Raw genomic sequence first — 27821 nt, forward strand, 5'->3', positions numbered from 1 at the left:
TAATAGAATAGTTAAGTAGTTTGATTGTCCACCCTACATAAAATAGCTTTAAAAACTGGGGTTTTGAAGTAATTGAGAATATAAGGGAGAATGCCCACAAAAGTTCACACGGAAGAAATGTCTACAAAAGTAAAAAACGCCCCCTCTGAAAAAAAAAAAAAAAAAGTCTACAAGACTTTTTCATTAAAAAAAAGTCTAGGATAAAAATGTCCGCCTTATGTGCTAAGACCAATACAAATAGGTTTGTTTCAACCTTCAGTCAAACTAATTAGCATTGACCTTCAATGGAGGATCATCTATCTCGATCTTCTATCTGAGTTGAGATAGATTTAACCGAATTTGACCAAATTTTGATCGGAATCTAACTAAGCTGAATTTGGTCAAATTTTAGTCGAGAATGAATCGGTTAAATTTGGCCAAATTTTAGTCGAGGCCCACTTAGTGGAATTCGACTAGGCCAATTCAGTCGAATATCAATTGTGACCCTTTGTAGAATTAGGTCAAATTTTGGTTAGGGACGATTTGATCGAATTCAACCAAATTTCAATCGTGGCCGACTTAGAAGAATTCGACCAGAGCCAAATTAGTCGAATTCGATCGAATTTAGGTTGAGGCTGACTTAGTTAAATTCGACCAAATTTCGGTCGTGGCTACTCAACCAAATTCAGCCTAATTTCAGCCATGGCTTACTCGGCTGAAATTTGCTCGAGATCGACTTCGCCGAATTCGACCAAATTTTGGTAATGGTTGACTAGGTTGAATTCAGTCAAATTTCGGCTAGGACCAACAAGGTCAAATTCACTCTAATTTTGACTTGGAATTCAATGAAATTTCTACAAGGGCCGACAAGATCGAATTTAGCCAAATTTCTCTCAAGGCCAACTCAATCAAATTCTAGTTGTGGTTGACTCGATTGAATTCAAGCAAATTTTGATTGTGGCCAAATTAGGCCAATTTATATCGTGGCTCAAGCCAGCCCATCACACCTTTTGACTTGGGTAAGTCTGTGTCAACCTTTCACTCTGGTCGATCCATCTTAACCTTCAGTCTGTACTAACCAATCTCGACCTTCGACCCATGCCAAACTAACCTGTCTCGACCTTTGCTTGGGCCGACATGTCTCAACTTTCGGCCTGGCCTGCCCGACTCGACCTTTGGCCCTAGCCGACACATCTTAACTTTCAACCTAAGCCAACTCTTCTTGACCTTCAGCCTAGTTCGACGTGTCTCAATTGTTAGCTTGTCTCAACCTTTGACTCTGACCGACCCATTTCGATCCTCGATCCAAGATAACTCATCTTCATGATGGTCCATTTCAAATTTCCGTTCAAAATGGTCCCTTTTAACCTTCGGTTTAGTGTACCCTGTCAAAGGCTAAGAGACCCCTTACCTCAAACTCAATATATTGTTTTTAGGAGTTAATTAAAGTTTTTTTTTAATGAAATCAAGTGCACCTTAGTCTTGACCTTAACCGTTTGAAAAGAGACCAGAGGGTGGGGTCATTTTTGGGCTCTCATTTTAGAACCCCTAAAAGGAAACTTATGATTATGCATAGGGCATTGACTAAAGTGACATCTCTACATGTTATATTTGTCCCTTTTTTTTTTCTGAAAATTTTGAAATTAAAAAATATTTGCTAGCTTAAACATAAAGATCACCATTACTTTGTGCCTTTGTCTTCCTCCACCCATGTTAGATAAAATGAAAATGTCGTTATTAGATTAAGATTGTAAGTTAGTGTGTACATGTGGAGAAGCAAGCAAAGACTAGAATAGAAATATCAGAAGTATTCTACACACTAAACAAGCAAGCAAACACTACATTACCAGTACTACAATAAGTGTGTCTACTAACATAGTTCATTATCTTGGTAACTTCCATGCCGAAGCAACGATCAAGTTTTTGTCTTCCCAACCAAAGTGAAGTGCACCCATTTCCTCCTTAATCTTGTACCTGTCACAATACATCACCTTAATGAGGTTTCTGATTTCATCAGTCACATTTGTGCTCATTGGAGATGAAGTGAAGCCAGCCATTGTGATCCTTGCTCTCCATTTTCCTGCCACTTCATATCGTTCTATCCTATCCTCACCCTCACATGCAACAACATTGACAATGTCTCTGGCCAAGCATTGCCTTTCAACATTCATCCTGTCCTGGCTTTCTCTTGGAAGGGTAACATCAAGTGACTCAAACACAGCAGAGTAGTAATTGTAGGCTTCAACAAATCTAGGCAAGAAGGGGGTAGTGTTTGTGTTCACATCTTGCTCCACAACTGTCACAAGCTTTGGATTCAAGCTCTTCACCAAACGAAGAAGTTGGTCCCGTTCGTTTACTGTTGAAACACTCTCATCAGGCATGTGGTGAAGCTGGAATGCAAAGTTCACCACAAGTGCTTCCCCAGGACTACAGTTGAGCATTGATGGGGTGACAATGGAAGTCCTTGATGCCACTGCTCGGAACTCAAATGGCAGACCAAGTGCCTCTGCCAGTTTTTCTAGTCTTTGTCCTATGTTCTTTAGGCCTCCAACAGATCGCTGCACAGACTCAGGATCATCAACCCCAGTCAATCTAACATAGGGTGGCTTACTTGACCTTGAAGCCAGTGTTTGGATTAGATTAATGTACTGACTTCCTTGGTTGATGTCAAAGTCTATGATATGAATGTTCATGTCATCTTTCACTGCTTCTGTAATTGCATTGTTAGCAGCAATAAATCCAAATTTGAAACATGGGCAAACCTCAAACAGTATCTGCATGGCTGCTAGACGATCTGAAGAAGGTGGTTCCTTGCATCTCAGAGCTTTGTAAATACTTTTGCCGGATTCCGCTAGGCGAGCTGCTAGCCCCTCAACCATATAGGCTGCAATTCTTTGAGAAGGCTCTCCTTGAATTGACACCATCTGTCTGAGATTGTTTATCATGGATGATCCTTCCTCTTCGTTTCCTTCTGAAAGTGCAATAGCACATTCATAAAGCAGCTGCTTTGGGGTCTGAGAAATTTGTGATATTTCTTTGGTGCTGCTGACGATGCTGCTGATGCTGGAATCTGAAGAAGAGTACTCCTTTGGTGAATCATGGAGGACCATATTCTGCATGGAATCAGACCACTCTGCAATGTCTGGATCAATTTCCATGCTTTGAACAGCCTCAAATATGTCTTCCTCTTCAAGCTCCTCCTCCTCAGCCTCACTGTCATCAAGCAATGCCCTCTCCAATGCTTGTAGTTTTAAACTCATTAGACCATCATTTTCACGGGAATCGAGGCTTCCATTCTCCATCAAATCTGATCCATAGTTTGCCTCATAAACATCGTGTGTCACTGTGGACATGAAAGAACAATCAAATGGGTTATTGGCAACCACAGAAGCTTCTGAACTGGCCGTAAGCTGGTAAGAAGAGGCCACATCAGGGGGGATTGAACTTTCAGAGATGCTGGAGTTAGATGGTTCTATCAGTTCTTCTGTTGGAGAGTCATTGAAGTACTTCTCATAACTCTCGCTGGAGTAAGAATCTGTCATGTACATGCTCCTATGCTTATCAGGACCAAAAATTTGAGAGGACAAGCCTGGTCTAACATCAGCAGACCTAACTAATGACATGATTCGCCTGTTATACAATTCAAGCAGAATTTTAGGCTTATAGAAACATAAATAATGAGCCTGTAAAATTCTTTGAAATCTGTAGTAAATAAGAACTATAAATATATATTTTTCCTTACACACCTTGAGAAATAGTACAGCAGGCAGAGTTGCTCAGTGATGTAATCTTGTTGAACCTTCTAGGATGACTATAATCTGGTAAGAGAAACAAAAGAATAAGAAAAAAAAAGCAGGTGAACTTTCAGGCAGAACTATTAATCTATGTGAATAGGAAAAAGAAAAAAAATACTAGAAACACTGGTGAGTTTTGTTGCCTCAGTCAACAAATACAGTAAAGCCATCATAAATCAGTTGGATGATTCATCCTGTTCAAATTCACATAAGTTTTTTACATGAAAAAAATCGTGTTCCAGATTAAGAATATCTCTCACATAACTTGTGCAAGTATATTTTCTCATCTGTAAAATTGAATCAGTCATATCAGTGTGGCAATGAAAAGAGGATTTGGTGCTACTTGATTCTCGGATGAATCACCATGGTTGAAATTGTTCAAGTACTGAATATTATCCTACTCGGCCAACCACGAGATTTCAAATGTGTTTTTAAAAATAAAAGTTACTGGATCCAGTCATACATGAGTTACATGAGTTGATGAGTTGACATGACAGGTAAAATTCCACCTTAACATAGCAAATACCATTATACCTATCATATTGGTCTCCTCTGTATTTGGAAAAGTAAAATTAATATTAAAAACCTCTTCTTTGCTTTATCATTTAAACTATGATCTTCTATCTGCAATCTCCAGATTCTAGAATCCGATCCCATAAAAATAAAAACACACTCTTGAAATCAAATCACATGCTCCGGAAACCAAAAGGAAAAACAACAAAATTGTTCGATGATTCTTTACACGTTCAAATTGAAGAGATACGCAACATGATATATGTTGACTCAAGCCAGAAATCAAATTGAAATGAAATTCCTACTGCAAATACTAACTCTCTTGATAGCATCTATATCTTTATTTGTCTTTAGCTGGGAGAATCACCGGCCTCAAAATCCACTGTATCCAGTGAGGATCCACAGCATATTTTGTAAGACAACTCGTTTGAAATTGTAGCCCAGTATACGAGTAGATAGATCAAGTGACAGTAACAGAAAAGAATTAACAAAACATGGGACCAGAGACATGTACAAGGAAAAGTTAAAAACTTTCTTAGAAGATTGAATTTTAACAAATATCATCTAAGAGGAAGGACTAAAGCCTTCTTTCACATTTTTTTTTTGCAATCACATGCATGCATCACTCTATATAACACGTATCATCTGCTGCTGCAGATTGAAATCAGTTTACTAGGACTGCAACAGATAGTACCATTCATCAGAAGGAGCAATAAGTTTCAGTATTTAAAACACATGATATAGATTTTGTTGATGGAAATTAAGATGAATGACCACAGGGAGGAAGGGTACCTGTGGAATTAGAAAGAAAGAAGCAGACAGACCATAGCAGTCTTCCTACCCTGCCACTGTGTACAGAGACAGATGAGTATGAATCTCAGAACTGTGTTTAGAGAGAGTAGAGAGGTTAGAATAGGTCTTTGACTAGTGTCATAGAGATATAGCCAAGCCAAATAGCAATAACACAGTTTAACAGTTTTCTACAGAAGAAAGTTGGTGGATTAGGACTTCAGGTTGGTGGAATCGCAACAAATAAGACAAATGCCAAGATTAACAAGTGGGAGCTTTGAGAACCTATATATACTGTTAAGTAACTGTTTAGAACTGAAGGAAAAACCTTTGAAACTCATAATGATTGGACCAAAATATGGAAGGAATTCAACAACCTTAATAGAAAAACAGTGGAAATTACATTACATGTTTCTTTAAGGATGCGTTCAAATAATTTCAAAATGAAAAAAAAGAAAACTTCTCTTTAGAAAGATAAATGCTACTGAAATCACTTAATTAGAATTACTATTCATTTATTCGTTGTTGATCTCCGCGATTAATATAGACTTTAAAAAGCTGAACAAAGTTTAACATACACCTTTGGAGACTTTATCTAAACTTTTTATTTCAATTTTGAAGTTATAACATAGATAATAACACAGGAAAATCTTGGGAAGAGAAATTAGTCATATTCATTCACACTAATTAATTAAGAGGTAACAGGTTATCTTGACAGACCTGGAACCACTTCTGTCACTACGACACCTGTTTCTGCAACACTCTTACAGTAATAACATCTCTAATTTTTTTTATTTTATATTTTTCTCTTACTACGTTGTATTATTTATCATTCTTATACTTTTATTTATTCTCTTTCTGCATTCGGGGAACTCCTCAAAAAGATTTAGAAGAAAGAGAAATAGAATAAAATTCTCTGCGAATTTAAATTAATTTATTCACAAATTAAAAAATAAAGGTTTAATGTCTTAATAGGTCTCTATTTTTGTTCAAAATTTGAAATAGATCCATTTATTTTTTGGCATCTCAATTGGGTCCTTATTTTTGTTAATTTGATGCAAATAAATCCTTTCCGTCAATTTCATCAAACGGCGTTAATAAATGTGTGACGTGGCCTGAGGACAGTATTGACACGTGTAAGGCCACGTCACACATTCATTAACGCCGTTTAATGAAATTGACGGAAATGATTTATTTGCATCAAATTAACAAAAATAAGGACCCAATTGAGACGCCAAAAAATAAAGGGACCTATTTCAAATTCTGAACAAAAATAGGGACCTATTGAGACATTAAACCAAAAATAAAAGATTTTTTTTTTACAAATTAACACAGATAAGTTATTTTTTTCTTTTCACTTTTTCATCTGAAAGTTATTCTCTAAATACTGTTTCTTTCTTCATGGTTTGCTGAATATTTTAACATAAGTAAAAACGGGTAATAAAGATATTCTTTTGATATAGCAAATATTTTTATGAGTATTTTTTTTAAAAGATTATTTCTTGATTCTTTGACCAGTCTCTTTATGAACAGAACTCTGATATGTAATTTACTTTAAGAAAAGCCGAGCTTCTGGAATTTGGTAGTGGCAAGCAAGTGGAAAACTCATCAAAGACTTCCATTAAAAAGTAACAAGACTTGGATGCATTTTGCACAATGTTGCTTCTCCTTTACCCCTACGTTTCTTTCATTCTAAATATGTCTAGTCTTAATGTTAATACTGACTTCAAATCTTCCATACATAAACAATAGATGAAATTCTCACTCAATCATCAAGTATATGGTACAAATAAGTCTCTCGGAAGAGATTCATTTATTTTACTGTGCGTATTGACGTAGGGTCTCACGTCATACAACGTCACTGCTCCATTTTCAGGCGTGGAATGTGATGGAAGGGAATGTTGCAACTTTCATTTTTATAATAGCTAAAACATTGAAAATAGTAACGTGAAATGAGCAAGATTTTGTACTTGTTGACAGAGTCAGAGTTAGGAGGGTCCTCTTCTTTCCCAACTTTGGACTTTACTTCCTGCATATAGCAAGACTTTGATTTTCCTTAAATACATTTTTTAGAAGAGAAGACCAATCTTAAAGTGCTGTTTAGTTATAATGGTTACAATTAAATGAAAATTACATATTGGTGGGAAAAGGGTACTGGGTGAGAATATATAACTAAATAAAATGGTTAGAATATAAGTTTACCTTTTGAAAGATATTTCTTATTTTTACTAAATTTTTAAACTTGTATTTTAATATTTTAAAAATGAAAAATGAAGAAAATGTTAGTAAGCTCTTGTATGAAAAGAATCAAATGAGGCATCAATGGAGAAGTTAATATAATTAACTGAGAATCATTATATAGTTGAAATTGCAGAATGGCTCCAACGAGTAGTACCCACTAGCTTTACTTTTAATAATATGAAGTCCTAATCATTCGGCCCCATCTTATCCAAATAAACCAAATCTGGGGACTTGGATTGTGGGATAAGCAAATAGCAATAACTCACTAAAATTAAATACTCATTCATCATTTTCTCTTTCCATCATCATTATCAAAGGGATCCATCATCAAACATACACATATGTTGTTCATTTAATGTGTTTAAGGAGAGTTTCTGGTTCATTGGTCTGGGTGGTTTTGGTTATGCAAGGTTGATGATACTGAAATTTCTATCAGTAATTCAGTGTTTTTTCTGTATTTTAATTTTAGAAAATTGAGGTGGGAACAGAGAATTTTAGCAGTATTCAGCATAAGCAGCTATTAACAACAAAATAATCATTCAAAACCTTAGTCTTCATCAAAATTCAAGATTTGGGTTGTACCAAACCAACCATATATTTGAACTTAAACCAAGCATTGGCATTTTTTTAGGAATTGAAATCGATCGGGCCAACTTTCAGGACCTATGGCTTCAATAACTAAAGCTCTAGTCTAACTCGTTTATAAGAAATAACTTATTTAATTTTTTTAAATCCTTTTAACTTAGAAGATTATGTTTTATAGGTTTAGGGAAAGCATGTTAGAGCAGACAACAATCATGTTTACGCAATAATAGTAATATATATTTAATGTAATAGTACATATTTTGTAAATATAACATATATCTTTAACTACTAATATTAACTTTACATTAAAAAATATTATAAATTTAAAATTTAAAAGTGCTGGACATATGAATTTCTGATTGATCAATTGTACACATGCATGTCACAAGAAAAGAAAAATACATATTTAGAGAATTAAGAAAAGTGAAATAAAAAATTTAAGTTGAAATAATACATACATTTTTTTAATAATATTATTTAATTATAAATTATTATTAGTATAAATTTTAAGATAATTATGATAAATATAAAGCTGGCTACTTCAAGTCAAGTTAATTACATCATATTTTTTAATTTATAAAATTTGAATTTCATTATAGGTAATAAATTCAAACGCAAGTTTATTTGAAATTTTTTAGTTGTTATATTTTTTTATTAAATAATAAAATTATTTTTTAATATTAATTTTTTAATTTTAGGAGAAAACATACATGTTAATAGCTATAAAGCTACAAATGTTTAACGATATTAATTGACATAGTTTATTGTTTAATTATTTTAGCTTATACAACTTTTTCTTATTTTTTATTCTATGACAAGATAAGTAGTTAGCGATATTTTATGGATCTGTTAACTTTTAATATAATGACTTCTTCTTTTTTTCTCATTTAATATTAGTAATTGAAAATAAAAATAATTTATATAATAATTAATATCTATTATCCTTTTAGATTTGTTAACTTAGTTAAATTTATTTGTTTATCTATAACTTTTTTTTCTTATAAAAACAAGCTACTAACTTTTTTTCTGGTCAAATCACACTTGTAAACTGGTTAAAGTCAAACTATGTAATAAATAAATAAACAAGCCAGATCCAAACTTAATAATAATAACTAATAATAAAAATAATTACAACAGTAATAATAATTAATAATGATGATGATAATTAATACATAGCAGATAATGTCTAATATGTTTCCTTTCTTTTCACACTGTTTATAATAAAAAGTCTTCGCGACAAAGAAAGAAAGCACATAGAAATTAGGTTGTCTCTGACCATCAACCGCTGTATATTTTGCACACATTGGTGAGTTAGTGACAATGATAAGCACTGATCCAAAATATATCATTTTTGTCAAAAAAAAAGTTCAACAAAGTCAAAAGTGAACGCGTCAAAAGTTGTATATTTTGAACAGTGTTCGATTATTAATATATCTTAGAAAGCTTCGTAGAATTAAACAACACGATGGACAAACAAAATAAAGAATAGGCAAAATACATGTATGGTTTTGCCGTTTCCCTATTTTTTTTTTTTTGTTATTAATAGGGGAAAAATTTCAAAGTTGTACAGGTTTAAAGTTCAACAATTGTAGCCTAATTATTCTTCGTGTGACATGCAATGTCTTTTAGCAGTTAGTTTCTTCCCGTATTTAGAAGAAAAATATTTTGTTAATATGAAATCACTTTCATAAAAAATAACTTTCAAATAAACTATTTTTAATTTTTAAATTCCTCTAAAAAATTGATATTAAAATGAACAAAATTTGTTAATAATATTTAAAATCTATCAATAAAGTTCTTATGTAAATTTTATTGATGAAATAAAATATTTCGTTAATAATCATATATGATAAATTTGTCAATAAAATTCGTTAATAATTATTGACAAAAAATATGTTGATAAATATTATTATTTGGTTATTTTTTATTTTTTTTTCTTTTATTTTCTTTTCAGTTTTTTCAATTCTTTTATTCTTTTCTCACGTTTTTGTTCTTCTTTACTTAATACACTCAATTAAGTAAGATCAGGATCATGAGTGCGATTATTGACCTAAGCAAACCCTTTACTCTAAAAAAGCCACGATATATCAAACATTAGCAAGTTTTCATTGAGTATGAATCATAAATAAAGGCAACGACTTTGATATGCAACCACCTTGTTCACTTACCCTCTACATTACCAACCGCCATGAGAACCTCTCGTGCTAGACCCTTACCAAGCTGGATATAACCTTATTTGTTGTAGTTGTCACTACAAGTGTCTCTAAGCTCACCATGATTTGTTATGATTGATCTCGTTGTTGTTGGTGTTCACTACCTCACCGAAATAAATCATTGTGTACCACTCTCAGGTTAGCCTAATTGTTTCTCCTTTCGACTTCCCTTAATAAAGTGTCACGCATAACTTCCAGAAACCTTCAACTTCTAGAAACCATTCCATTGCATCTCGTCCTTCGACACTTCCCAAAACCTTATTCTAGTAATTTGGAAACTCACTTGTACTTTTGTTTTGACTTTTGTAAAAGAGATGTATTTGGTTTGCTTTATTTCTCTTGATTCAACCTGCTTAGGATTCTCTATTATTGTGTTTGTATTTGATGAAGCTAGTGGAATTGTTATGTTTACTTTGTAATATTTTATCATTCCTAATTTTTTGTTTTGATTGTTGTGTTCATGTTTCGCACTCGTGAATCCCATTTTGAGGGAAGCGTTATCCATGAAAAAAAATCAAGATTAAAAAAAAATTAATTCTAAATTTTGAGGAATGAAGATATTGGACAAAAAATTTGTTATTCTTTTTATCGACAAATTTATCAATAAATAAATTTATCAACAATAAAAATTTTAAATTATCAACATAAATATTTGTTGATAATAGAAATCTTTATTACCAATAGATTTGTCAACAGATTTTAAATTACCCACCTATTGATCCTGTAAAACTCCAAGAGGAAGATTCTAAGCTTTTATAAGATGAAAATTGAACTAAGATATTTTCAGCTTAGACACCAAATATGTTTTTTTTTTCGTAATCTTAAAGAGTTATCCAACATTTTCTTTTAGAGATGACAATGAGAACTAACTCGACCTGTATAGGTTTTTTATTGACCTACAAAAGATGAATCAGACTGGCTCGTCCCACTATGTCACTCCATATTTTGGTTCATCCAGCATTGATCTTGATATGCTTTTTTATGTGCTAATTGAAAATTTATAATTATGTCAGTGAAACTTGATTACTCGAATTTTCCTTTTTAACTGTTTCTTTTCACCAATGTTATGTATAAATTAGATTACACACAATTACAATGCCAAACAACCAATACAGCAAGCCATGTATCTCTAATGAATTCCATGATGTCATCAACGGGCTCAAAATCCCAATCCATTCTGCAATTTTTATTGTGGGCTTACAAACCTGTCCATGCAGCTCACCCGTTTACATCTACCATTCACTATGTAAAATGCATCTTCTAATACAATAATAACATGTTTTCATTAATTATGTCTATTGTAAAGTAAAAGTACATTTATATTATGTTAAAATGCTTATATACACTAGAAAAATACTTTTGTATTTTGTTGTTTTAAGATTAACAACTCAACAAATATTCATTTTATAATTGTACGAGGAGATGATGCAAATATGTAAAAAAATTCTTTAAAATATATAAGTTAATTGAATTGAATTACCTTACAAAAGTATATGTAAAATAAATAATTGATTTAGTACAACAAGTATTATTATATTTTACTTTTTAGTATAATAAGAAAAAAATTTATAACAATAGTACAACAATTTTAATTATTAATTTTTGTTCGAATTTTATTAGTGATTAAAGTAATTGAACATATATTTGGTATTTAGTAATTATAACGTATATTTATTAAAAAAATTAATGTTAATATATAATTAATTAAGAAGGGAGTCTTTTAAACATGTGTATAATCATATTGACCATCAATACTATTCAAAGAAAACTATTGAATTAAAGATGTTGTATTAAAACTAAAGGTTTTTTTTCTTTGTTATTGTGATAAAAACAAAATATGTAGTTGTTGTATTAAATTGAATATATTTATCCAAACATGTAACTTTCCTGTTACATTCAAAGTCATTTTGTATCTCAACACAAAGTCACAAATAAGTCTACCAACGAAATTGAATTAATTAAAACCAAACTCATCATTATAAAATAAAGAAAGGCTAAAACCACGACTAAGGACTGAAAATTGGTTTTCAAAACCAATATATCTCATAATCTTTAATAGATTCCTTTAAAAAGGTAAATCTAATGGAGTGATTAAGGATTACCAATAACTAAAAGAATTGAAGATGAAAAGAAAAAGAGACATACAACATTTTATATTGGATCAATTCTATTTGAATTTACATCTAATTAATTTAAACAATCTTAGCTAGGTTTTTCACTAAAAATCTTGAATTAACTCTTATGTAATTAAACAAGAAATATACAAATCACGAAAAATCTTTTAAGAATATATACAAATCTAATAAAAGCACTCAATTACCTATTATTACAATCACACCATCACTAGTACACAGTGATCAATATAATTCACAAAAAACAAAAAGGGAAAATATCACTTAGAATGTGAGACTTACAATTAAAAACTTATATATCCACTGCTGAATATTGACTAGTGGATATTATTAACATTCACTGTATATCTCTTCCAGCTTTATTATTACCTAAATAATTATCACACTAGTGTAGAAAGGACATTTAATTTAACGTCTGTTATTTTGGCCATTTAACGTTAGCTCCAGAACCGACGTCTTTGTGATGACGTTAATCAAACGTCGGACTCAAAACAGGTCCGACGTCTTTATAGACATCGGCTACTGCATGACCCCGACGTTTAAAGGGCTCCATAGACGTCGAACATTGCATTATCTAACGTCTAAAGGGCTCTATAGACGTCGGCCATTGCATTAACCGACGTCTACTGCAGCTCGTGTCTTTGGGTAGCGTAGTAGCACCTTCTTCCTTTGTTAGTTTCGTCATAGAAAATGTTGCGTCTTTTGGATCTCTTATGACATTTCAACCGAAAACCGAATTTGGGTCCTTGCCTAGTTCCATTAAAACTGCCAATGAAAACGAACGGTGACAATAGAACTAGGCAAGGACCGAAGTTCGGTTTTGGGTTGAAACGCTATAAGACATCCAAAAGACGCAAGCTTTTCTTACGAGGAAACTAGCAAAGGGAGAATGTGGTACTACGCTACCAAAGACACGAGAAAAACTGCACCAAAACACAACAAAAACTCATTTTAATCGGTTCAAATGAAAGATAATCAACCAAAGACTAATATCATCGGAATAAAAGTATGTTTAAACAGTTCAAAAGACACAAAAACGCACCTGGAAAAGCAATGTCGCGGAGAGAAAAGGCGAGAAGGAAGACGACGAAATGCTCGTAACTGCGGGTTTGATGTCTGATTTAACAGCAAACTAAACGTCGGCTTCCCAGGTGAACCGACGTCTATTCTGGCCTAGACGTCGGGGCTCTCACTAATATGACGTCCAAAATAACTTTCCACCTACCCTGTTAGGCCATTTAGATGTCGGATGGCGGGATCCGACATCTGTACGACAAAAAAAAAATAAATTTTCATCTACCTGTCAGACATATACATGTCGGTTAGGAGGGGTACCGACTTCTATAATCGAATATAGACGTCGGGGTGACGGGATCAGACGTCTTTAAGGCGAAAAAAAATGATTTTTCACCTACCTGTCAGGCATTAAGACGTCTGTTAGGAGGGACCCCGACGTCTATAATATTATAGACGTCGGGACCCCTCCCAACAAACATCTATATGCCCACTTATTTACGAAAATGTCACCAATGAATAATTTACGTTGGTTATTTTGTGGTCCGATGTCTACAGGATGACTTTAAAGCCCAATTTATCATTCTAATAAATCACAATTAATAAAATTTAAGATAACATTTCAGTGCATAAAAATCCATTCAATAACATAATATACATTTTATAAAATTAATTAATTTATGATGAAAAGGTAAATATAAATTACAATGCAATCGCAACTATTTTACAAAAATATTTACTACATATTTATCTCTTATAGTTAGAAATAAATAAATAAAACCTAAAGTATCGTATAAAATTTAGGGGTATTTAAAAATAGATATATGAAAAAAATAAAAAAATTAATTTTCTTTGAATTTATTTTTTCTTAAATTGAACTATTAGCTTGAATTTTAGATTGAAAAATCAAGAATCGAATCAAACTAAACAAAACTATTTATTGCATTTTAATATATTATTATATGTTCAGGATGAATTAAAATTTAATAAACATCGGTACGTATGTATCTTGGAGATTATTTTATAATTGTATAGTTTACTTACAATATGTTTACACCTATTAAAACAAAATTTATTTTAATTTTAATCTATGAGATTAAGTAATTTGTTTAAATATATGAGAAAAAATTGAAACTATGATTATAGCAAGGACAATCATAAAAAAAATATAAATGTTTTTCTGTTGGACCATTTTGTAATATGAAATATTTAACATTTTTATGATTGCACATGCGAAAATCTATTGAAACATGTCGTTTGGTTTGATATAAAATTTACATTAAATTTAAATTGAACCTAACTAAATAGCATTCTATATTTATATTTAGTTTAAAGGACATTTTAATAAAATAAAATAAAAACAAATTAAGGTTTGCAACAAATTTTACTTCCAGGAATGAATCATGATTGTAAGATCTTTATCACTACATGAAAAATTGATATTATCAACAACCAAAATTTGTTAGTAATGCATAAAATTCGTCAGTAAAAATATTGAATACGTTGAAATGTTAGATTCAATATTTTTTTATGTAAGATTATAAACCTTGAAGCACAATTATTCATATTTCTAGAGAACCGGATGGATGCTTGTAATTTTTGGATGGTTCAATCTTTATAGCTTTTGTCTTTGGTTTGTTTGATTTCATTGGTCTATTGTTTGTTCAATACTATTCAAATGACACCATTAATATAACCTTTCACTAGTACAAATTTGACTTTTGAAATCACCTTATATACTTTAATTTTATAGCAAACAAAGCATATAAAAACACAATAAAATTTTTGTAATTTTAGGCCTTAGGACATACTTTAATTTTATAGCAAACAAAGCATATAAAAACACAATAAATTTTTTGTAATTTTAAGCCTTAGGGTTGTTGGGAAATTGAAACGTACATCATTCATGTTTTGGTTGTAAAGGAACCAAATCCTAATGGTTTCCCAAATTTCAAAATTGTCATTAAACCCAACCTTTTAGGCTTCAATTATTAGTAAAACTAAAGCATATTAGCTTTGGAAAATTGTAAAGGCGCCAACTTTAATTTTGCAATTTTCTCCTTCTTTCCTCCACAACAAACCAATTGTGCACCCTTTATAGTCACTTAATGCATTTCATTTCTTGAACTTCTTCAACGAAACTCACTGCACTTTCGCAAACGCCATAGCTTCCACTGAAGATTCCTTCGCCTCCGTCTATGCTCTATCGTGACATTGAAGAGGTCCCTACTATCCGCTGTCATAATTGAAGGAGTTCTCAAGGACCTCCATTTTTGTCATTAAAGCCAACTTTGTTGAACACCTCTGTTCTCGCCTCTGCTCAATGTCACTAGTAAGTGGTTCTTTTTTTTCGTTTTTGGTTTTTGGTTGAGGTCTACATGTTTCGCATACATTGACATCTTGTTGGAAAGCTTGTGTACCTATTGATTGATCTTGGTCCTTCTAGTCACCGTAGCCACGTAAATTAATTAGGTGCAACAATGTGATATCTATAGGAACTGAGACCCAAAATTTGGTGGTGTCATGAGTACTAAAGCTTGGGAAACCACGGAGGAACAATATCATTGGTGAGTAATTTTTGTTTTTATTTATTATTTATTAATTGCGAGTAATACATCTTTAAAATTTTGATACATTTTGGTCCTTATTAAAATAGGCCCAAACCAAGAAAGGCTGAGGCCCAACGTTCTCTGGCCTTCAAACTAAAAATATCAGCTTCTCCTAGAAGCTTCCTTTGGTCAGAAGACATAATGAGTCTGAGAGTGGATGTGCACGTGAGGAAAGAAAGACCGAGAACTTCTCTGATGCAGTACACACGCGGGATGACAATGAAGCTTACTCCAATGGCTGTCCGGTGGGGAGAAGAAGAAGATTAAAGAAGAAGAGGAGAAAAGCTTGTAAATGGAGGTAAGTAAAAGCGTTTTTGTATTCAGCATATATGTGTAGTTATCTTCATCATATGAACAAAGTGCTGGAATCCCTATTTATATAGGGTTCCAGTGAAACATAAAAGAGGGTTAGTTACAACCCATAACAGAAACATAAAGGCCTAAAGATAAAAACCTAAAACATTTAATGTTGCTCGTAGGAGCAATAACTACGAAACAGAAACATTAATAGCCTCCCTTCAAGCTGGATGGTGAATATTCACTAATCCAAGCTTGGGGATGATGGATTTGAAGTGAGTGCGGTGAGGAAACTTGATGAAAACATCGGCAAGTTGTTCTTCCGATCTAATGGGAAGAAGTCGTAGAAATTTGGCTTGAACCTTTTCACGTACAACGTGACAATCCAACTCGATATGTTTGGTCCGCTCGTGAAAGCTTTGATTGTGAGCAATATGCCTTGCAGAATCGTTGTCACAGTAGAGGACGGCAGTAGCAGTGGGTTGAATTTGGAGATCTTCAAGAAGGTAGTGAAGCCATTGCATTTCACAAACAGTGGCAGCCAGGGCACGATACTCTGCTTCAGTAGAGGACCTTGAAACAGTGCTCTGTTTCTTCGACCTCCATGAAATTAAAGATTTTCCTAAGAAAATGCAATAACCAGTAGTGGATCTCCTCGTGTTAGGACAAGTGGCCCAGTCCGAGTCACTGAATCCTTTGATTTGTGTCAGAATCAGCAGCAAAGAAAAGTCCTTCAGAAGGGCTGGACTTGACATATCTAATGATATGTTGTAAGGCTTGATAATGGTAGTTAGTGGGCTCCTGCATAAACTGGCTTAAAAGATTAACAGTGAAACATAAATCAGGTCTAGTATTAGTGAGATAAAAAAGTTTCCCTATTAGTCTACGATAAACGCTGGGGTCATCCATATAATTCTCTGTCTTGTATAAGGAATTGGTGCTACTAAGAAAAGGTGTAGTGCATGGTTTGCTTCCAAGCATTCCTGTTTCTTTAAGGATATCAAGAGCATACTTTCTTTGACAAAGATGTATCCCTTTCTTAGATCTAGCAACCTCAAAACCCAGAAAATATTTAAGTTCCCCAAGGTCTTTTATGTGAAATTGTTGATGTAAGAGAGCCTTCATATTGGTTATTTCATTCATGGAATTTCCTGCTAAAACAATATCATCAACATACACAAGTAAGGCTGTGAAATCAGTGGGGGTTTTCTTTATAAACAGGGAGTGATCAGATTTGGACTGAGTATAATTTGCAGAAATAAGAAAAGTGGAGAGTTTGTCAAACCATTGTCTGCTGGCCTGTTTTAGTCCATACAGTGATTTTGTGAGCTTACAGACCTGTCCCTGTGTGTTAGTATTTAAACCAGGTGGAGGATCCATGTAGACATCTTCATTTAGGTCCCCATGTAGGAAAGCATTATCTACATCAAGTTGATGTAGAAACCAATTCTTTGTGGCAGCGAGAGCAAGTAATAGTCTAACAGAAGTGAGCTTAGCAACCGGAGAGAAAGTATCCAAAAAGTCTATTCCTTCCTGTTGGGTATAGCCCTTGGCAACAAGACGAACTTTATACCTTTCCACACTCCCATCAGCTTTGTGTTTTATTTTGTAGACCCACCTACATCCAATGGATTTCTTTCCAGGAGGAAGTTGGGTTAAAAACCAAGTGCCATTATCTTGCAACGCCTTAATTTCCTTTTGCATAGCTTCAACCCATTCAGGGCTGACTCTGGCCTCATTATAAGAATTAGGCTCTTTGCTAGCAGTTATGGCTAGAGTGTATCTCAAATGTCTATCAGATAGGGACTTATAAGATAAAACATCAGTGATAGGATAAGGAGTTTTCATACTGTTTTTGAGGCACAAAGAGGTAGATGAGGATTGATCAGCTTGGTGTATGTAGTCCTTTAGATATTCAGGGGTTCTCTTGACTCTGTTGGACTTCCTTTGATTGTTTCTTTGCTCTTCAGTGATATTGATATTGTCGGCACTAATATCATTGTTATTAGCAGGTCTTTGGTCTCCCCTTCTATCCTCAACCAAAACCTCTTCATAGTTGCAAGGTAAACTATCAAGAAAGGATGTGTTGCCTTCACTGTTACTGAGGTCATCCCTATTTCCTTGCTCATTCTTGTAAGGAAAGATATCTTCATAAAAAATGACATTTCTGCTAATAGATATTTCCCTGGTGTTGATGTCTAGGACAATGTAACCTTTTACACCATTCTTATATCCCAAAAATATACATTTTCTAGCTCTAGAGTCTAATTTATTTCTATTACTTTCTAAAGTAGAAGCAAAACACAAGCACCCAACAACTTTTAGGTCAAGATAAGTGGGAGGATCATTATATAGAACATCATAAGGGGTTTTATTATTGATAACAGGGGAAGGCAGTCTATTAATCAGGTATATAGCATGGGATAGAGCATAAGACCAGTAAGCATAAGGGACACTAGATTGAAAAATAAGACTACGGGTGACATTTAATATGTGTTGATGTTTGCGCTCTACAACAGAATTCTGTTGTGGAGTTTCAACACAGCTAGTTTGATGTTCAATTCCATAGGAACTGTACATGTTGGAACAATTGAACTCAGGACCGTTATCAGTCCTAATGATTTTAACAGTTTTATTGAACTGAGTTTTAATTTTCATGACAAAGGACTGTAGAAGCTCTCTAGTTTGACCCTTATTGTGCATAAGAAAAGCCCAGGTGTGTCTACTGCAATCATCAACAATAGTGAGGAAGTATTTATGCCCATGTATAGATGAAATAGAGATAGGACCCCATATGTCACAATGTATAATATCAAAACAGTTTTCTGATAAAGAATTGGATTTAGGAAAAGGTAATCTATGTTGCTTTGCATAATGACAAATGTCACAAACACTATCAGAAACAGTTTGAATATAAGGGAAAGTCTTGCACATTCTTTCAACAATTTTATGTCCAGGATGGCCCAGCCTATAATGCCATAGATTTATATTTACATGCTCATAAGAAAAGACAAAATTAGGTGCCAGATTTCTTCCAACAGCCTGTAGGTAGTAAAGCCCTCTATACACCTTAGCACATCCAATCATCTTCAATGTAGAGCTGTCCTGGATTTGACACATCTTAGAGGAAAAAGTTAGTGTGCAGTCCATATCTCTAGTTAAACTTTGTACAGATATAAGGTTGAAACTAAATTCTGGTATGTATAAAACATTGAAAATTGTGAAATTTTCTGAAAATTGTACAGTTCCTGCATAGTGGGCTGTAACAGTAGAGTTATTAGGCAATTTAATAGATATGGGTTTGATTTTACTGAATGTCATGAACAAATTTTTGTCATGGGTCACATGATCTGTGGCCCCTGTGTCTATAATCCATGAGGACATACCTTGTCTGTCCTCTGCAGTGTCTTTGTGCATTTGACTGACAGTGTGAGAAGGGCTGTCACTTTTCTCGAGCATCTGCAGTATTTTCTACATTTGTTCTGGTGTGAAGCTTTGAGCAACGTTAGTGTTATTTTGCTGGTTGGTCTGTGATCTTTCAGCAGAAATAGTGCAGGCACTCACAGACCCCAATTCATTCTGTCCCATACCGTTTTGGTTGTTGCTGTCATTTTTCTTGTACCATGGTGGGTATCCATGTTTAGAGTAGCATTCATCTACTGTGTGATTCATTTTATGGCAGTGAGAACATTGTTTTCCATAGTTAGGATTTCTTCCTTTCCCTCTTCCTTGTCCACGAGGTGTGAATCCACGTCCCTGACTCTTCCAACCTTGATCATTCTTCCAATGATTCTGTTTTTCAGTGCTGTTCGCCAGAATTTTGATTTCATTTTGGTTGATGAGTCCAGAGGCATGTTTCTCCTATCTTTCCTGTTGCATTATGAGAGAAAAAGCACGGTTAATGTTGGGTAAAGGTTCCATTAGCAAAATTTGCGTTCTTATAGTACTGTAGTGCTCGTTCAGGCCCTTTAGGAAGCATATAACATGTTCCATTTCCCTGTACTTATAAGAGACTTTAGAAAGATCACAGCTGCAAGGAATCTTGCAGCTACACCGTGGGATGGGTCTAAGGAATTCCAATTCCTCCCATAGGACCTTCAAGTCAGTGAAATACTGACTTACGCTCCTTTCTCCTTGCTTAATTGAATGAATTTCTTGGAGCAAGTCAGAGAATTTAAAATAGTCTCCTTTGGAAAATCTTTCCTTTAGTTCTTCCCATAATTCTTGAGCATCTTCTACATATATGACACTTTCTGCAATTTGGGGTGAAAGAGTCTTGATAATCCAAGACAACACCATCATGTTACTTCTTTCCCAAGAATCAAAAATTGGATCTTCTCTTTGGGGTTTCTTGATCCCTCCATCTATGAATTTTAACTTGTTCTTGGAGAGAAGAGCTCTTCTCATATTTCTACTCCAAGAAGTGTAATTGGATTCATCAAGAATCTGAGAAATAAGAGAAATGCCTGGGTTTTCTCCTGGGTGGAGATAAAATGGGCTTGAAGGATTGTTGGACTGATCCATGATTTCTATGATGGCAAGAACAGAAGTACTAACAAAGTAATAAAGGGCAGATGCATCGGAAACAGAGGCAGAACAGGCACAGGACCTGCTCTGGTACCATATTAAAATAGGCCCAAACCAAGAAAGGCTGAGGCCCAACGTTCTCTGGCCTTCAAACTAAAAATATCAGCTTCTCCTAGAAGCTTCCTTTGGTCAGAAGACATAATGAGTCTGAGAGTGGATGTGCACGTGAGGAAAGAAAGACCGAGAACTTCTCTGATGCAGTACACACGCGGGATGACAATGAAGCTTACTCCAATGGCTGTCCGGTGGGGGAGAAGAAGAAGATTAAAGAAGAAGAGGAGAAAAGCTTGTAAATGGAGGTAAGTAAAAGCGTTTTTGTATTCAGCATATATATGTAGTTATCTTCATCATATGAACAAAGTGCTGGAATCCCTATTTATATAGGGTTCCAGTGAAACAGAAAAGAGGGTTAGTTACAACCCATAACAGAAACATAAAGGCCTAAAGATAAAAACCTAAAACATTTAATGTTGCTCTTAGGAGCAATAACTACGAAACAGAAACATTAATAGTCCTTAAACTTTAAAGTGAATGAATATAGTCATTTTAACCTAATGACATTTGTTGATAGGGGGAGCCTAGATATATTTGTTTTTGATAATGAATAGTTTTAAATGATTAGAAATGGTTTTAATCTTTCTTGCACAACAAAATGACATAACAAATGTTTAAATCATTAACATGTTAGTGCTAGAAGTATTAATCCTTTCTTGATTAGTTAAATATGCCTAAACATATTGAAAATCTAGGTTTCTCATAATAATAAGTGATATAATCTGTTAGACTAAGCCAGAACACTTAAAAGGAAAAACAGGGACAAAACACTCTATTATAATCGATTACATTAGTTATATAATCGATTAAAACAAATAAAAAGACAGAATTTGTTATACAGATAACATAATCAGTTAAGAAAGACAAATGGATAACTAAAAAGGTTAAGTGACAAAATAATCGATTATATAAATATCATAATCGATTTAACAACCAAGGTCTAATTAAACAAATAAAAAGACATAATTTGTTATACAGATAACATAATCAGTTAAGAAAGACAAATGGATAACTAAAAAGGTTAAGTGATAAAATAATCGATTATATAAATATCATAATCGATTTAACAACCAAGGTCTAATTGAAGAAAATTTACAAAAATAAAATCTTAATTGAGACGGAAAAAAACTAAGACCTATTTAAGATTTCCGACCTAAATAAGGATATCAAGAATATTAGACTTTAATATCACTTACAATAACATTTTCCTCAACATTTTTTTCACTAAAATTTAAAGTTTATCATAACTTGATGCATCTAACTTTCAAATTATTGCATCTACTTGCTGACATCCTTGATGATAAGCCTTTGGAGGTTGAGTATGATGCTAATGTATTTGGGGCAGGCTCTGAGGTCCCAATATACCTTAATAGCCAAGATGTCTGTGAGCTTGCGTCGGGAACACAAGAGTTGAATATTTCAATTATTCAACTATGGACGATGTAAGTCTATGACCAATTATTTATATATAAAATTGATTTATATATCAAGTATCCTTATATCAAAGTTAATTTTTGATTTCAGGTATATGTCTGGGGTCAGTAATAAGTTGGGGCATTCTGATGATTATGGATTCATTGATCCCCAATCAATTCATGAATCAAATGATTTTGAGCAGATCAACATGAGTCTGATAAGAAGTTTTGGAAGGGGCAAGAAAATATACTTTTTGCCTTATATATCCGGGTAAGTGAACTTTGTTAACATAATAATGTTCCATATGTGATTTTAATATTTAATAGTTACGTTATTATGAATTTCAGGCGCCATTGGCAACTTCTTGTTATGTCTATGCAAGACAACTATGCTTTGTGGTTCTGCTCATTGCACAGGCCTCCTCCCACACAACTCAAACAAGCAATTGATTGGTAAGAACCTCAATGTTTGGACTTTCTTTGTTATATAAATGAATGCTAAAACCTTTTTTTATATACAGTTCTATTCCAGCAAGTATGATGATGGGTGGGAGATCAATTGTTAATAGTAGAAAGATTGCTTGGATTTCTCTCAAGGTTTGACATATGCTAAAGTCATACTTTGTTATAATTGTTTTATTTTAATGTTATTCACTAACTATTATCAACTGTGATGATATATTGTAGTGTAACAGACAAAATGGGTCATATGAGTGCGGATACTATGTAATGTATTGGATGACCCATATTGTTCGTTCTCACATCACAAGTCGCTGGGAAACGGTAATATTTAACTTTAACAAATTTTGATTTTTTCCCAAATGTTGAATTCATATACCCTAATTAATATGAATTGTCTTTTGCAGAGATTCAAGACTACTACACCAGTTCCTGAGAAGTCACTATTATTCATTAGGAACGCTGCTGCGAAGTATATAATTAGATTATACAATAGCTCTTAGATTTAAACATTGCATTTGATTAGATTGAATTTTCTTAGACTTTGTAGTTTATTTGATGTTGAAATACATTTGAACATGTGTTTGTTATGTTCAAATTGAATTTGTGTACATGTTTTTATATGCAGGTCTGTTTTTGTGGTAGTGGATATCACAAAAACAGACCTGCAATTTTAAAAAACTGCAGGGGAATATGCCGCGGTTCTAACCATAACCGCGGCATATAGTGTTTCATTTTTTTTTTAAAATGAGACATATGACCGCGGTTTTAGCACTAACCGCGGCATATACTAGAGTATATTGTCGCGGTTGAACCGCGGCATATAGTGGATAAATTGTTTTCTTTTTTAAAAAAATTGAATTTAGGCAGCGGTTACGTAGACAACCGCGGCATATTCTGCAACCTATATACCGCGGTCAGAACCGCGGCCTAAAGTCTCTGACTTACTACCGCGGCTGAATATGCCGCGGTTCGTAAACCGCGACGTATAGTGAAAAATAACCGCGGTAAAATCCCCTCGCTGCACTAGTATGTGATGCAATTTAACAAAGCTAAAGTATTTCCTTCAAACTTTTCAACAAAAAGTTTCATTAGTTTGTAATAAAGTAAAGTGTGTCGATTAGGAAAAAAAAAGTAAAAAGTAAGTGTATTGTTATTGAGCTTTTGTGATACTAAATAAATCTATTTCAACACACCTTAAAAATATTTCATAAACATTTCGTTTATTCATTATACTCATCTCCTTGTTGTTTGAGAAATATTACGCTAAATTATCCTTTCGGAAAAGTTGTTGTAAAAGTGGAAAAATATTGAGTAATTATATGCAACTTGTAAAACAGTTAGTGTAGTTTACTAAAAATGGTAGAAAGTAAGACAACCATAGTTATAATTTAAAGTTTACTTAAATGTTTATTATATTTCAAAATAAGTTTACTTGAATCTATTTTAAAGTATGCAATGTATTTCAAAAATTGGTGTTTGTCCCATTTTTTTCATTTATATTCAAGCGATTTTCTTTTATAAATAAATATCTTACTTATCAATTTTTAAAAATAATATAAATTAAATACTTAATATTACTTCTTACTCAAACCTTTATTTTTCCAGACCTCCAATTTTAATTAAATTATAAACCCTAAATTTTGATTAGAATTTGTAATTGTGCTAAGTAAAATCTAGAATCCTTATTATGTGTAGCAAAACATATGCTATAAATATGACAAAACTTCAATTCCGTAGTACTGTAACACCAAGACATTTTTATTCTTTTTAATAAAAGTGGGCCCTAAGTAAGGCCCAGATATCTTTGATATAATGAAACCCAAACTTTTGACGAGGTTAATCCAAAAGGAATAGACTTGGGTTTAAAACTCATGAAAAAATACAAATTATAAAGCAAGGGTTAAGTACATCTTCCCAAATTCCTAAAATATTAAATACATTTTTAATTCTTTTTACATAAATTTTACTTTTAAAAATAAAAAATTATTTTGAATTTCATCTAAAATTTTAACATATTTATAATAATATGATTAGAACCGTATGTGAATAAATTAGTTTATAAAATAATTACATTATAATATAAACTATGCATATTAAGTTTATATTGATCAAAGAGTATTTAATACGTAATTTATTGCCATAGATTAAAATTAAAGTAATATAATTTCTTTGAAATACACTTAGATGTTTAAGTCTAACAATCTAACAGAAAAAGTAAAGATAATATAAATTTATAATTTAGTGATTGAATTGATAAAAATTATTTATTGATAGAGATATAATGTCATAATAGTTGATAAAGATTATACTGTATAATTTGATAAAAATGACAAAAATATGTTTTCTTTTTTATGAATTTTATTTTTTAAAATTATTTTAGTAGGTGCTGAACTATTGAATTTCTTTTTAATTAAGTCTCTGAACTATTTAATTTTAACTAAGTCGATGCACTTATATTTATTTTTAATTAAGGAATGTAGCCACAGACGAATTGAAAAACAAATATAAATTTAAGAATTCAATTAACAGAATAATTTTGATACTTAATTAAATATTTTAATTATCTATATCATCAATCTCAAGTAATTTTTTTCTGTGTTCCTCTCCTGGGGATAGTTTCGCCATCGAACCACTGTAACTTTTTTCGAAAAAGATCACTAGTTCACTTTATAATATCATGAATTGTCAAAGTCTATGCATCTATTGTTATGATTATGCTCTTCGTGTCCTCTTCAATTTTGGCACATATACAAAGCTGATGTTCTTAAAGTATCGCTTTCAAGGTTTTGAAGCAAATAAAAATTATGAAATTTAACATGAAATAGTGACAGCTATTGATAAATACTGTAAGGACCTTAAAACTGAAAATAAATTCCCAGAACAACTAGTTCTTAATTGCTCCATCTGCCAATTTACCGAAAATGATTAGACAGACATATGACTCAGCAGAAATAATCAAATATGAGATTAACCGATATCCATTGAGCAAGTGGGAGGTTGATTAAAGAGTTTTATGAACACATACATACAATATTTATCACTATATATATATATATATATATATATATATATATATATCAAAGCTCACTCTGCATACATTAATGATGTCAGAAGAGAACTATGTTTTGATTTGCGTTCTTAAAAGGGTGGTTCTCAGAATCGGTTGGTAAGATGTCACTCTATTCAACACAATAACATAACATCATAATACTAATCTATTTAACTGTTAATATTACACATAGCAGTCTATTATTCAGTGAAAAAGGATACTGTGAATGTATAAATATATATTTTTTTTCTCAATATTTTTATTACAATACTATTTCTGTTTGCCCTGATTTTGAGAAAAAACAAAAAGATGAGTGGAAGAATAATTAGTGATTTAATTTTTCTGTGCCAAGTTGACAGCAAGAAAAGGCATTAAGCATGCCTGGTGTTTCTAGTAACCAACCAATACTAAAAAATTGTTCAATCAAATGATAAAGTAGTATCCTTAGTTCTACACAATGACGGCAAACAGTACAAGTCTTCACCGACTTTGATTTGAACATCCCATCACGTTCTAAAGCACACACCACTGTATCTGGATTAGGTTCCCTACAGAGAACGGATAACTAAAACAAAAAGAGTAATATCTCTTACTAAATTTCACATAACTTTATCATATAATTACAAGACAAGATATTTTATTTAATTAATAAAGAGATAAAATACATGAAAAAATGAGCAAAAATAATTAAAACGTTATGAAGCAGGGTGAAGGGTTCGTGTAGGAACGGGACCGGAAAACCCTAATGTTTATGGGCTTGTGGTTGCTAATGAAAGCCCATGGGTTGCACATATATTGTTTGAGGAATTGACTCTAAGCATATGTTGGACTAACATTAGTTCATAATTAGTTTAGGGAATTTAAGCGTTGATAAAGTAAAAACGGACAACGAACAGGGTAGCTGTGTAGGTAGGTGAAGTGTCATTGTCTGATGCCACTAATTATACATTTTGGAGGTTTATCACAGCGCAGAATGGGGACGTCGCTTTTGGCTGAAACTGCGAGACATTCAAGAAACAACACCACTAATTTGCCAACGAACCGTACCTCAGTGGGCCTATAATAATAATAAAATAAAATTCCACACTCAATACTTATAATAATAATAATAATAATAAATAATATATGTACAATAATTAATTCAGACTGGTATAATATATATACATATATTGTATGCCTATGAGAGCAAGAAACTGAAGTCTATGACAAAAGTACATTCTTGTGGGTTACTTCACTCATGTCGGATTACACGGCAAAGTGTTCCATGAACCTGTTGATGTATGGCTGCAGGAGTGAATTCAGATTGAACCAGCTATTTCTTCATGCAAGAAAACATGTAAAAACAAATAGATAGGTCCAAGAGAAGGGGAGAGAAAAAATATATTGGAGTTTGGTATGGTTATTTAAGGGTATGATTTCATTTTATTTCTATATATACTTTATGTTATTTATTTTTTAACCCTACCTTCTTGAGTTTATAAAAAGTCCAATGGGGGGTGTGCTGAACTTTGGCATACTATTTCTGCAACATTTGAATTAATGAAGCCAGCGTGGTTGTAACAGAATATATTTAATGAGAATGACAAAAAGGGGAAGCTGAGGAAGGTTAGGGTCTGCAAGCTGCAGAAAAATGAGTCTATCTCTATATATGTATATGATGATATATGCTATTATTATACAGAGAGAGAGAGAGAGAGAGAGAGAGAGAGAGAGGTATGTGGTATCTATATTGATAAATGAGTAGAAAAAAGAGTTGGATGGGAAGAGTCAAAGTAGTTTGTTGAGGATTTTGAGGTAGTGTTGATGTGAAATTTAGGGTGTGGGTTATGATTATGAAAATGGTGGGTTGCTTAGGTTACGTGGGAAGGTGAGTGAGAAAGAAAAGGTGTTATGGTTTTCATACAGAGACAGTTGAAGGAAATGGATGTTTGCCTATGCAAGTTTGCATTCACTGTTTGAAAGCTATTTCAAACCCTTCTATTCCTGCTTCTCCCCACACTCCCACCACGCATGGAGAAAAGAGATAGATGTAGAACTGCTACCATCATTTTTAACGGTCTATTTCTCTCTTGTTGTGCCACATATTTT

The 27821-nt window shown here is 32.8% G+C and overlaps 2 protein-coding genes across 3 annotated transcripts; both read right to left on the reverse strand.

Annotated features, from left to right (window-relative positions):
* Positions 1 to 1692: 1692 nt before the first annotated feature.
* LOC124837977 (scarecrow-like protein 1) lies at positions 1693 to 5330 on the reverse strand. 2 transcript variants are annotated; one of them, XM_047313471.2, is made up of 3 exons: positions 5079 to 5330; positions 3726 to 3797; positions 1693 to 3609 (listed from the first exon to the last, which is right to left on the reverse strand). In XM_047313471.2, the coding sequence occupies exon 3, from the start codon at positions 3600 to 3602 to the stop codon at positions 1863 to 1865; it is 1740 nt and encodes a 579-aa protein (XP_047169427.1). In that variant the 5' UTR covers positions 3603 to 3609; positions 3726 to 3797; positions 5079 to 5330; the 3' UTR covers positions 1693 to 1862. The 2 variants fall into 2 exon arrangements, with proteins under 2 accessions (XP_047169427.1, XP_047169428.1); XM_047313472.2 differs by lacking the exon at positions 5079 to 5330 and adding an exon at positions 4605 to 5037.
* A 14697-nt stretch (positions 5331 to 20027) lies between these two features.
* LOC148203960 (uncharacterized) lies at positions 20028 to 20690 on the reverse strand. Its single transcript, XM_088107818.1, has one exon. It carries the CDS (start codon positions 20688 to 20690, stop codon positions 20028 to 20030), a length of 663 nt encoding a protein of 220 aa, XP_087963944.1.
* Positions 20691 to 27821: the final 7131 nt, after the last annotated feature.

This window comes from Vigna umbellata, chromosome 2, assembly GCF_029865625.1.
Source record: "Vigna umbellata cultivar VRB3 chromosome 2, Vumbellata_1.0, whole genome shotgun sequence".
In the NCBI taxonomy this organism is placed as follows: Eukaryota; Viridiplantae; Streptophyta; class Magnoliopsida; order Fabales; family Fabaceae; genus Vigna; species Vigna umbellata.

Coding starts and splice junctions, on each gene's coding strand:
- LOC124837977 (XM_047313471.2), bottom strand. CDS start 3,602: ATGTCATTAGTTAGGTCTGCTGATGTTAGACCAGGCTTGTCCTCTCAA.
- LOC148203960 (XM_088107818.1), bottom strand. CDS start 20,690: ATGGATCAGTCCAACAATCCTTCAAGCCCATTTTATCTCCACCCAGGA.